Source organism: Mesoplodon mirus, assembly GCF_964341445.2.
Source record: "Mesoplodon mirus genome assembly, chromosome: X".
NCBI classification, from domain to species: domain Eukaryota; kingdom Metazoa; phylum Chordata; class Mammalia; order Artiodactyla; family Ziphiidae; genus Mesoplodon; species Mesoplodon mirus.
The window spans coordinates 55,989,804-56,001,823 of NC_138981.1; the positions used below are offsets into that span (position 1 = coordinate 55,989,804).

The 12,020-nt window shown below is 42.4% G+C and overlaps 1 protein-coding gene across 1 annotated transcript in view; it reads left to right on the top strand.

Annotated features, from left to right (window-relative positions):
* AR (androgen receptor) overlaps positions 1-12,020 on the top strand; it is a 181,953-nt gene that overhangs the window by 164,477 nt on the left and 5,456 nt on the right. Inside the window, exons 4-5 of the mRNA XM_082610314.1 lie at positions 1,832-2,119; positions 7,984-8,128. Of these exons, the coding sequence (XP_082466440.1) occupies positions 1,832-2,119; positions 7,984-8,128 (433 nt within the window). The remainder of the gene's footprint in view (positions 1-1,831; positions 2,120-7,983; positions 8,129-12,020) is intronic.

Here is a 12,020-nt window from a genome sequence, read left to right on the forward strand (position 1 = left end):
ATTACTGACTGTGCCCAAACCTTGCAGAAGTGATTGTTGGACAAGGTCATCTTGAACTCTGTGTTGATTTTCCAGGCTTCCTTGTTATTTTACCCTGAGTTCTTCTCTGGGCTTTTCTTGCACCACCAAACCCTCTATTTTCTCCTCCTCTACCCTGGTTGTTGATCCAAACATGCGATTCATTCTTTCATTGATTTACTGAGTTGTACTATGACTGGAGTTTGCATTGCAAGACTTATTTTCCTAATTAGAGCTGAAAGTCAGTTCCAGATAAGTGTCTTCTTATTTGCAGGAGCCAGAAAGAGATCAGCAACAGGTCTTGTTGTATTTATACATTAAAATTGAGCAATCAGCTTCTCTCTTTGTTTTATACCTTTTAAATTTTATTATTATTATTATTTTAAAGGGATTAGAGATAAAGTGGTTTATGGTCTGTCCCGGTGCAACTGCCTATGCTAGATCTCAGAGTTATGACCTTTTCAATTATTTATATTTCTGCCAATATAAATGCTAAGGAAAATAGCACAAAGTAAACATCAGGAAGCTCAAGGACCTGTAAATTGTGTGTATGAGAGTACAGGGGGAGGATGGTTCTTAAGGTTTGAGTTTTAGATTATTCTTGTTTTTTAAAAATAATGTTATTTCTATCATCCTTTTTAATGGATGGTTCCCGTTTTACAGGCAGATTATAAAGGTAGGGACATTCTGTTATTTCTTTGATACAGTTGGGGATTTCAGACTTCAGCTTCTCTCTCTCCCTTTTACTAAAGATGAAAATCAATATATGTGTTACAGTGTATGTTCAACTATGAAGTGTAAATGTCTGACAATACCTGGGGCTGTTATAGTTGAAGTGAGAAATGCTGCAACACCAGAAAATTCCCATTCATTGACCCCGAAGTAGGATGATAAGTCTAGTCCTTCTCCAACAGATCTGCCTTTCTAGTCTCCTTCCCTAGCAATCTGCTAGACATGCTAGACATAGACACAAGTACAACCTTCCCTTGATTTAAAACATTCTGTATTTGCCTATCATCTGTGTTATAAAGCCCAAATTTCTTAATATGATATACATGCTCCTTTAAAGTCAAACCCCACTTTTGTTTTCAACCTCATAAATAACCAGTCTCCCCACATATACAATATACACTCCAGCCACACTGGTCTCTTTTTCCCCTAAACACTCAGTGCTTTTGTTTATGCCCTTTCCATTCCTCTCTGCCTGGTGCAATCCTCACTATTCTTCGAGGTCCAGGTCATATATCACCATAAACATTTCCTGACCCCACCTATGCAGAGAGATTGTTGTTCTTCCTCTTTTGTTAATACTCCTGTTGTAACATTCACAAGTTTGACATTTTCTAATTGTTAGAATTGTTAGCGGACATTTATTTCTCCTCTACCGAACTGGGTTAGGGCCTATGTTCTTTGCACCACCCAAAAGCAAAGGCCTAACAATGGATGTCTGTTGAATGAACGAATGAGTGAATTATGAATATATTAGTAAATGATTTAATTTAAGGTCCAAGGCATGAATACTGGAGACTGCATTTAGGCATAGCCCAATCGAAGGATATACTAGGTCTGTCTGGCAAGAGGATCACAGAGAAAGCAAGATATGAAAGTTTGAGTTAGGAGGAATTTAGAATGATGAATCATTTATTTAACCAGTGTTTAAACTGAGCACTTGTCCTTAAGGAGTTTAGAGTCTGTGACTAGGGAGAATGAACATCCTTGTTTTCTTAGCTCAAACAGCTTTTCTAACAGGGTAGCTGTGCTCTGTGTTTTTGGCCACTGATAATAAATCCAAGTTTCCCTTCTTTCCCAATAGCCCGGAAGTTGAAGAAAATTGGGAATCTGAAACTACAGGAGGAAGGGGAGGCTTCCAGCGCCACCAGCCCCACTGAGGAGCCAGCCCAGAAGCTGACAGTGTCACATATTGAAGGCTATGAGTGTCAGCCCATCTTTCTGAATGTCCTGGAAGCCATTGAGCCAGGTGTGGTGTGTGCTGGACATGACAACAACCAGCCTGACTCCTTTGCAGCCTTACTCTCTAGCCTCAATGAACTGGGTGAAAGACAACTTGTACACGTGGTCAAGTGGGCCAAGGCCTTGCCTGGTAAGGAAAGTGGGGGCATGGGATGTGGGAGATCATATTTAGTGAAGGCTCCTTTGGGCCAAACACCATGTCTGTTTGCTTCCCATCCATTAACTCATGCAATCCTCACCATAACCTTGTGAGGGAAGAGATTGGTAGAAATCCCTACATTAAAAATAAGGAAACTCAGAAATCAAGGAGAATAGCAACATTATCGAGTATCCCACATGCCTCACATCAGCACACAGCAACCATGTTTCTATGTTCAACCCACAGATTTAGTCAGCAAATGTTCCCATAATCATGGATCACATAGACATACCCTTATATGCCTTAAGATGCTCTTCTATATGTACACACACAGGTTCACCCCAAAGACAATCTTGAGCCTAACTGATATTCTGTCTTTAATATTACTTGGAACCTATACCATGGGAACTCTTATAATATGGTATGATAGAAGGAACATGGGGTTAGGAGTCAGAACAGTTAGGCTCTAGTCTTAGCTCTGCTGGTAACTCATTATGTGATCCCTTCCCTTTCTGGGTCTCAGTTTTTCCATCTGTACAATGTGTGAAAAGTGGTTTGGACTAAATTGATGGTTTTCCAGTTTTACTTCAAGGAACTCTTTGTGCTCTTTAAACTACCTTAAGGAATTCCCTGGCAGTCCAGTGGTTAGGACTCCATGCTTTCACTGCTTGGGGCATGGGTTCGATCCCTACTCAGGGAACTAAGATCCCACAAGCCACGCCATGTGACCAAAAAAGAAAATAAATAAATAAATAAATAAAATAAACTACCTTAGCATCATCATAGTGGAAGGAAACATTAGGTGATAGTGAAAGAAATATGAAGTGTTTTTCTAACTGCTGCATGGATACCTCCAGTGATGGGGAACTCCCTTCCTCTCTTGGCCATCTGTTGTTTGGAAAGGTCTGATTATTAAAATATTGGAGCTTAAAGAAGCCCCAGAGATCCTCTATCCAACAATTCACAAACGTTCCTTTAGCAGCCAAACTCTTTATTTCTCAAAAACATGGTACACAGATCCAAGTGGAGCTGGTTGATTTAAAGCCAGTGCCTCTCCCTCATTAACACTAGAGAAGCCTCAAATCCCTCTTGCAGAATCTTAGTGCTCTAGGGAACACAGTTGGGAAACAAGAGAAGCATAAACTCTTTAAGGGTTCTCTTAATCTTAAACTTCCATGATTGAAAGATTCTTTTGAAACATCAACAACCAAACCTCTCCTTGTGGAGTCAAAGATTAACCTGCCATTTAATAATAACTGTCAATCAGATGAGAATTTATGGTGAACAGAGCAGTTTCATATGTATTACCTGATTTGATCCTCATAAGAATCCTGTAAAGTAGGATTCTTTTCCCTGTTTTATAGATAAATACACTGAAGCTCTGAGAGGTGATGTGCTTGCCTACAGTTGCACATTCAGAAGGTATCAGGGCCAGAACTTGAGCCCACGTCCCCTCCTAACTCCAAATCCCCTCCTCATCCAACTCTACCCATAGTCTGTGTAGCACCCCTGTAGTTCTCTAGCCTTGGGCTTTACAGTGAGGGACCAAAACTTTATCCAAGGCCAGTTGGGTCATAATGTGGACTTGCTGCCTTGGAAGACATTGCACGTCGACTGTCAAGTCCCCTTTTTGTCTTTCCAACTCACAAGGCCCAGTTACAGCTACCAGATTGTCCTTAACACCTTCCTAGCTTGGAAAGCTGTGGTTGGCTAGCCAATTAGATCCCTGGGAAGAACGCCCAAGGACTCTGGCTGCATATACACTGTGCCGAAAACAGAGAGTTCACACGGGGAAGAAAAAAATACAAAAAAAAAAAAAAAAGGAAGAAAAGAAAAAGTTGCTTTAATTCTTATCACTTACTCAGCTGGGTGTCCTGATGTCATGTGTCTAACAGAGATTCAGTTTAATCTTTCCAAACAGTTGCCAGACAGCTTAATGTCTCATTTTATAGGATAGAACCTTTTCTTATATATGATTACACTTAATCCTCATAGCAGTCCTATGAATCATAAGGACTTTCACTCCCATTTCAAATTATAAGGTTCAGAGAGGTTAATTAACTTGTTCCATTTGGGCACTTAACAAATGCAGCCAGAGCTTGGGCTCACACCCTCTGAGTTCTAGTTTGATGGTCTTAACAATAAACTGGTGCAAAGCATTATGGCACAATTTGTACAACTGGGAGCCACTGGATTTCCTCAGCCTAACCTCCAGGGTGGGAAGCCTTTTCCTTATATTAACAAGTCTGCAAGTTCATATCAGTTCACCATCTAGCTTGTCTAAGGAAATGATCTCTGACCCTGAGTAATTTAAAGAATAGTTTCAAAAGAAAGCCAAGTACCACATTCATTAGAACTGTTAGTCATATTATCAATAATCACCTATACTAATTCAAGTTATTTGCTCATTGAACACACTGAGTTCCTGTCCTTTGAGAGGCACTGTGCTAAGAACCTACTCAGATCAATTTTGTTGTGAAGTTTTCTGTGATAGTGATGGTATATGTAAATTGCCTACTATAGCACCTGGTACATTAGTAAATGATAACTATTGAGGGAGGGTGAGTAGACTGTATGTACACAGTATATTTATAATCAGGTGTATCTGGCTTGGAATCCTAGCTATACACTAGTTGTGTGACTTTGAGCAAATCACATGTCTGCAGTACTTGTTTCCTCATTTGTAGAGATGGTAGAACAATTGCTACCTTGCAGATTGTTATCAACACAGAAATTAGGTATAAAGAGCATCTAGTATAATAGCTGAAACATAGAAGATGCTCTGTAAATGGTGGGTCATTATTATCAAGCTTGAGTGCTAAACCACTAAAATCATTTTAAGCTGCCACTAGTTTTTCCTAGAAGCTCATTCATGGGTCCCATAGATGAATTGTCTTCTTTGAAGACCTTGGCTGTCAGGTGCAATAAAGCAGCAAAGATTTCCTAATTGACCTTTCTTTGGGTATGTTCTTACAGACTAGACATGAGACTGTAGGTTTCTACTGAAGATTGCTAAGAAATGATGTTGATTGGATTCTAGTGAGAAAACAGAATCTCAGGTTAGCCTCTGCTCCCTAACCTGTTTGGTGTGTTTCATAACCTGAAACCATTACTTCTCTCTCTTTCTCCAAAACAGCCTAATGCAGTGCCAAATAGGTGTTGAGTGAATGAATGTATGTTGAAGGAAACCTGTAGGCTGGAACTACTGCTTCCTCAAGTCATCCCTTGATAGCCATACTATCTGAGCAGGCTGCTTCAAAGGATGGGCATTAGCGGGCTAATTTTCCTATAGGTCTAATCTGATTACAATACCTAACTCTGTTCTCTAATGCCCAGCTTTTGAAGCAGCTATGTTGTTGATGCATATACAGTAATTAGGCTTGAGTTCTAAGCAGCTGTCACTAAGGACCGTTAATTAGTATTACAGCCAAACTAAGCTTTCCCTTTTTCTCATCTTTGTTAGTTCTCTGGCATCTCAGGGAGGGAAAAATAATCAGTATTGACGGCTTCCTTGGTATTTGTACAGTTTAATCCTCATCGTCCCATGCACCCTCATATTCACACACTCACCAACCAAGGCTTTCCTTGATTCGCATTGCCTCCCACCCCAGGGGTTCAGGGTTCAAGCTCCCAGGCCCCCTCCCAAAGAGATTCTTTGATGTTCCATGCTTGACCCTGTTTTTTTGTCTCCTACTCGAAAGAATCAGTCCCAGGTATTCTCTGCTACAGAAGGGCTTCAGGCAGGAAATACTCTGGGGTCTGAGGCTCCAGCTAGTCTGTTAGCAGACTAGCTCCTGTGAAGATGTGAGGCACACGCCTGGGAGATAAGATGGCAGTCAAGGGTGGTGATGTGACGAACTCTAGCATCCTGATGTCTGGTAGTCTTGGGACTTAAAGGAAAAAAAGGGTAAATAGGGTGTGTGTGTGGCAAGAACCAACCAAACAGAACAATGTGTCTAGATAGTGTAGACTTCAGACCTGAGCCTATGGCTAAGAAAAAACTCATGACATTGGTAGTTCTTGAGCTGTGTTGTTCAGCAGTAGTATAGGAAACACACTGAAGAAGAGAATTAGAACACCTGGGTTCTAGTCCCATTTCGGCCACATACAGTCTGTATGAGCTTGGGGAAGTCAGTTAACTTCTCTGGCCCTCAGATTCCTTGTTGGAAAAATAAGTGTCACATTGCCCACACTCTAGGGTAATTGTGAGGGTTAAATGAGGTCATCATCAGGAAAGTTAGAAGCTTTATCCAAATTCATGTAAGCATTCCTAGTAATGTAATTAAGACAAAATTTCAGATAATTCTGGATCTGTTAGGGAGAAGATAAATGAGGCACTGGTAGGGGATGAGCTCTGAGGTGATGCTTTAAGTATCCAACTATTTGGAAACCTCCAGGAGAACATAGCCATATCTGTTCTACCTATGTGGAGGCAGCATCTGGGAGCCTCTGTTCTCTGAGCTTAAGGGAGGTAATTTGGAGTTCATCTATAATTCTCATTTTATAAAATGAATATAATGAGGGTCCTAAGTCTAATTAATATTTCTCAAACGCCTACTCAAATATCTGAACTGTGTTATATACTAGAGAGGAAAAGATGAATAAGAAGGGAATGGTCCCTGTCTTCCAGAAGTTCTAAGTCTTACGGAGGAGACAGATATGTGCATAGATAAATTCCAGTACAGTGTAATGAGTGCTATAATTGGACGGAGCTACTTAAGATTCAGCAAGATGGTAAAAGAAGAATCACTAGGTCTTCTGTTTGGATGAGTTGGAAGAGGCATCACAGAGGAGGTAGCCTTTCAGTGAAGACTTGAAAGATGAGTAGGTGTTTATCAGATGGAAAGCCCGGGGAGGAAAGAATACATTCTAGGGAAAGGCAGCTGCCTGTGCAGAGATAGCAGAGATTTAGAGGCATGATGTATATGTGTGTGTGTGTGTATGTTCAGCAAACTGTGGGTTTTTCAGAATAGCTAGAACCTAAATTATGAGAAGGCAAATGGTAAGAAATTAGTCTAAGAAGGCAGGTCATAAAGGGCCTGTTTGTGTATAATAATGGCAGTATGCAGGAATGGCTGTAGAGTAGGAAACTAGCAGGACCAGGTATTTATTGAATAGAAAACAAGAGAGAGGAAGTGGGAGGCAGGAAAAGGGTCAGAGCAAAGAGATGGAACCTGAAGGTGGTGTGCAGAAGGCATGGCTGTCAAAGGCATTCCACCACATGCTGATATGTAATAGTATCCCTTTCCCAGGGTTGTTAGAGGGTACAAACAAGATTATAGCTAGAAAAGAGCTTTGTAAAGTGAAAAGTGCTGTTCATGTGAGAGAAATGATTATTACACTGCATCTTTGGAAAGGCAGTGAGCCTTTCTGAAGATCAAGGCTTTGGAATCAGACTGGCTTTGGAACTTGATCTGCCAATTACTAGCCTTATGATCTTGGACAAGTTCTTCAACCCTTCTGTGACTCACTTTTATTGATTCACAGAATGGGAACAATAATAGTATATACTTTATTGGATTCTTGTGAGGATTAAATGAATTAATATAAGTAACATGCTTAGAGAAGAGTTAATTCAAAGTAAGCAGTCATTAAGTGTTTGTTAGATTATTATTCTCTTCCAATGGACAGTGCACTTTTTGCCTCTGTTTCTTTTGAGCAGCTCAATGAAGTAGGGAGTGCAAGGAATGTTATCCCCACCATATAGTTTGTTCTCCTCCTGCTCCGCAGCATTGATGGCCCCTGGGGCTCCACAGGGGCAGCCCAAGTGTCAGAAATTCTCAGCCCAGCCGAGTCCCAGACTTCACTCAGCCCATCAGTGCTCAGTCTGACCGCTGCCTCTGCCCTATTTCCAGGCTTCCGCAACTTGCATGTGGACGACCAGATGGCAGTCATTCAGTACTCCTGGATGGGGCTTATGGTGTTTGCCATGGGCTGGCGGTCCTTCACCAATGTCAACTCCAGGATGCTCTACTTTGCCCCTGACCTGGTTTTCAATGAGTAAGTGCTTATGTGTCCAGAACTCACATAGACACAGACCTCGTTGGTGGTGATGATGGTAATGTAAGTAATGGTGTGAGTTGGTTCATTTGACCTTTAGGTGAGGCAGTAGAAGCCCAGCCAGCCTGCTCAATCTGAGGTTGCTTTGCCTGGCTGAAAGGCCAATTGGTAGGAGAGAACAGGGGAAGGCTGTCACTTTTTTCAATCAAGACTCAATACTACTGCTGGTGGGAATGTGAATTGGTACAGCCACTATGGAGAACAGTACGGAGGTTCCTTAAAAAACTAAAAATAGAACTACCATATGACCCAGCAATCCCACTACTAGGCATATACCCTGAGAAAACCATAATTCAAAAAGAGACATGTACCAAAATATTCATTGCAGCTCTATTCACAATAGCCCGGAGCTGGAAACAACCTAAGTGTCCATCATCAGATGAATGGATAAAGAAGATGTGGCACATATATACAATGGAATATTACTCGCCATAAAAAGAAACGAAATTGAGCTATTTGTAATGAGGTGGATAGACCTAGAGTCTGTCATACAGAGTGAAGTAAGTCAGAAAGAGAAAGACAAATACCATATGCTAACACATATATATGGAATTTAAAAAAATGTCATGAAGAACCTAGGGGTAAAACGGGAATAAAGACACAGACCTACTTGAGAATGGACTTGAGGATATGGGGAGGGGGAAGGGTAAGCTGTGACAAAGCGAAAGAGAGGCATGGACATATATACACTACCAAACGTAAGGTAGATAGATAGTGGGAAGCAGCCGCAGAGCACAGGGAGATCAGCTCGGTGCTTTGTGACCGCCTGGAGGGGTGGGATGGGGAGGGTGGGAGGGAGGGAGATGCATGAGGGAAGGGATGTGGGAACAGATGTATATGTATGACTGATTCACTTTGTTATAAAGCAGAAACTAATAAAAAAAAAAGACTCAATACTGGTAATTTGGCAGTGCTTCTGACCTGCTTTTACTTTATCTCAGACCCTCATGTCAGGGTCCTTTTTCTTCACTCTGAGAAACATAGGGAGTGAACAGAGAGACTCTAGTTGTGAGGGTTGAAGTTCCTTTGGTCCCTTATGCTACCATCAAAAGCTACTGCCAGTCACCACTTGTTGAGAAACTCCCTTGTGCCAGGACCATACTAGACATTTTCCTAATCCTTTCTCATTGAGCACTCATGAGAACTTGATTTCCCCTTTAAAAAAAAATAATGGATGGAGAAAATTAGGTTCATCAAAATAAAGTGACTTACCCAACAACGTCAAACAGCTAGAGCATGTTGGCAACAGCATTCAAAGTATGGCTGTGTAACTCTTAGCTCTTATACTGCCCCCTGATGGTAAGTGATGAGAAAGTGCAGTTCCACCATTTTTTGGCCATGTGACCTTGGCCCAGCCACTTCCCTTCTCTTAAAAACAGTTTTAATAAATGCTTGCCCTGCCACCAGCTCTATTTAGCCTTCACGAATTTGGCCAAGAGCTCAGGTTTGAAAATTGTACTTTTCTCAACTGAAACCTCTATTCTGTTATTTCCTACATCATTGTCTTTGGGTAAGACCCTTACCTTCCTTGATCTGCAGTTTCCTAATCTGTTAATAAAATAAATCTTTCTTAAATGGTTTTGTTATGACAACTAAAATAGGAGCTAATGGATGTGAAATGTCTGTTCCATAATGGGCAAGAAATAAAAAAGAAGTACCTTTCCGATACTCTCTTTTCCTAACAGTGATAATCTGTTCCGTGTCTGCTATTTGAGGTCCCTTGTGGCATTGTGAATGGAGCTGGCCAGAAAAATCTTCCCAAGAACTTTGAGCTAGTCTCACCACAGAGAATTCCTTTGGTCAGGAAGGAATTGACCTTCCCTCCCCTCTAGCCCTCTAACCCAGAAGAGCCTTAAAATAAAATCTACAGGCCAGTGGTTCCTTCCAGTACAGCAGTGCCATATGGGGGAAAATAAGCGTCCCCAGCTGCCCTCTTCCAACTCAGCCAGTCCTCGTAGCCAGAAGCTAAGAATAACCATTGAGCTTTTGGCACAACCTGCTTTGTGGTTTCCAGATCTCCAAAGAGTTACCCATGATGCCATCTTCTGGAGCAGGCCTTAAAAAGCCCTCTTCCTGTTCATCTCTCAACCCACCCTCTTGCTGCCCTCCAGTGATTAAATCAACTACTGGGCACCTGCACTACCCTCCCCATCCAGAGCCTGAAGACCTATGAACCTTTGCAAGGTGATAATTGGCTATTTTCTAAATCTTCATTTCCTTTTCCACCTCTGTGTAAATATGTGGCACCCTACCTCAGCTATCTGGTCCACTTCCATGTACCTCATCAAAAGGTACCACAGGATTCCCCACAGAGTCAGGGTCCTATGTCAAGCCCCAGGGCTCCTGAAACAGCAGACCCTCTTCCTCTTATAGGAACCCGCCATGTTAGAGCTCTTCAAGTCCCTAGAATCATCTAAACCAATGTTTCTCAGCAGGGATGCTGTTGACATTTTCCGAGGAATAGTTTTTCATCGTTTAGCACATTCCTGCATATTGGAATGTGTTTAACTGCCCTGGTACCTGCCCACTAAATACCAAATAGGATCCTGGTCACTGTGACAGCCCAAACTGCCCCCACACATTTCTGGCACCCACTAAGGGAGCAGTACCTCTCCAGTTGAAAGTCACCAGTTGCTGCTAGCCTCCTCAAGGTACCAATGGGGAAACGGAGGCCTAAAGAAAAAGACAGGGATTCTGGGCCAACCCATTTGCTGATCTCTCTGACACCAAACCCTGTCATCAACCCTGCTTTCTTCTTTTCTCCTCCCCTCTTTGTGGAGAACACAGTTTGTGAGGGTAATGGACCTGAACCCTAGCTGTGTGACCTTGGGTAAATTACTGAACTTCTCTGAGGCTTATACTCCTCATCTGTAGAATAGTGAATAGAATCATAATGGCACTTTCCAACATATCATTTTTTGAGCAATTACTATGTGCCAGGCACTGTGCTTCATCATTTTTTTCCAATGTTCGTCTCCCCACTTCTCCACTCTCTTTTAATCCCAATTACTTCTGCTCACCTCCCGAATTCCATTCCTGCCCCTTGCTTTCTACCTTCTGCACTCTATCCCTTTCTTTCCTCTAGCTGTTCCCTATTCAATTTGCTTTTCTCCTTAGGTCTTATTCCTTTCCCCTTTGAATTCCTTCCCTTGCCTTTCTCTCCTCCTTTCTCCACCTTCTCTGTTCCTGGGGTCTGCAGCAGTATTACAGCAATCCTTCATGTCAGGAATACAATTTCAATGGTAAAAATACTGCAGTGTTGTCATCAACAGAGGCTTGGAAGCACAGACAGACCAGAGCAAGGCCATGCCCTAAGGCTCAGTAAATCTTATTTAAAAATTCCTTAGGGCGGGCTTCCCTGGGGTGCAGTGGTTGGGGGTCCGCCTGCCCATGCAGGGTATGCGGGTTCGTTCCCCGGGAGGATCCCGCGTGCCACGGAGCGGCTGGGCCCGTGGACCATGGCCGCTGGGCCTGTGCATCCGGAGCCTGTGCTCCGCGGCGGGAAAGGCCGCAGCGGTGAAAGGCCCGCGTACCGAGAAAAAAAAAAAAAAATCCTTAGGGCGAAAGAGCTTGGAGCAGCATTGTTTTGGTCAGTTGACTTGTGATACTATCTAAATGCTTCCTTTTACCAGTTTGGTTCCAGCCTGCATTGAATATTTCTACACTATCTGCCCTTCCTTTCCCTCTTTCTCTAGGCCATCCAAGATCTCTCTGAGATAGGGTGCTGAGCTTCCACCCAGCCAGTACCAGGCCTGCCTAGCCTGTGAACGAGGCTAGTGGTTTGGGGACCAAAATGTCAAACCACAGGCTTCAGACCCAATCTGGGAGGTCT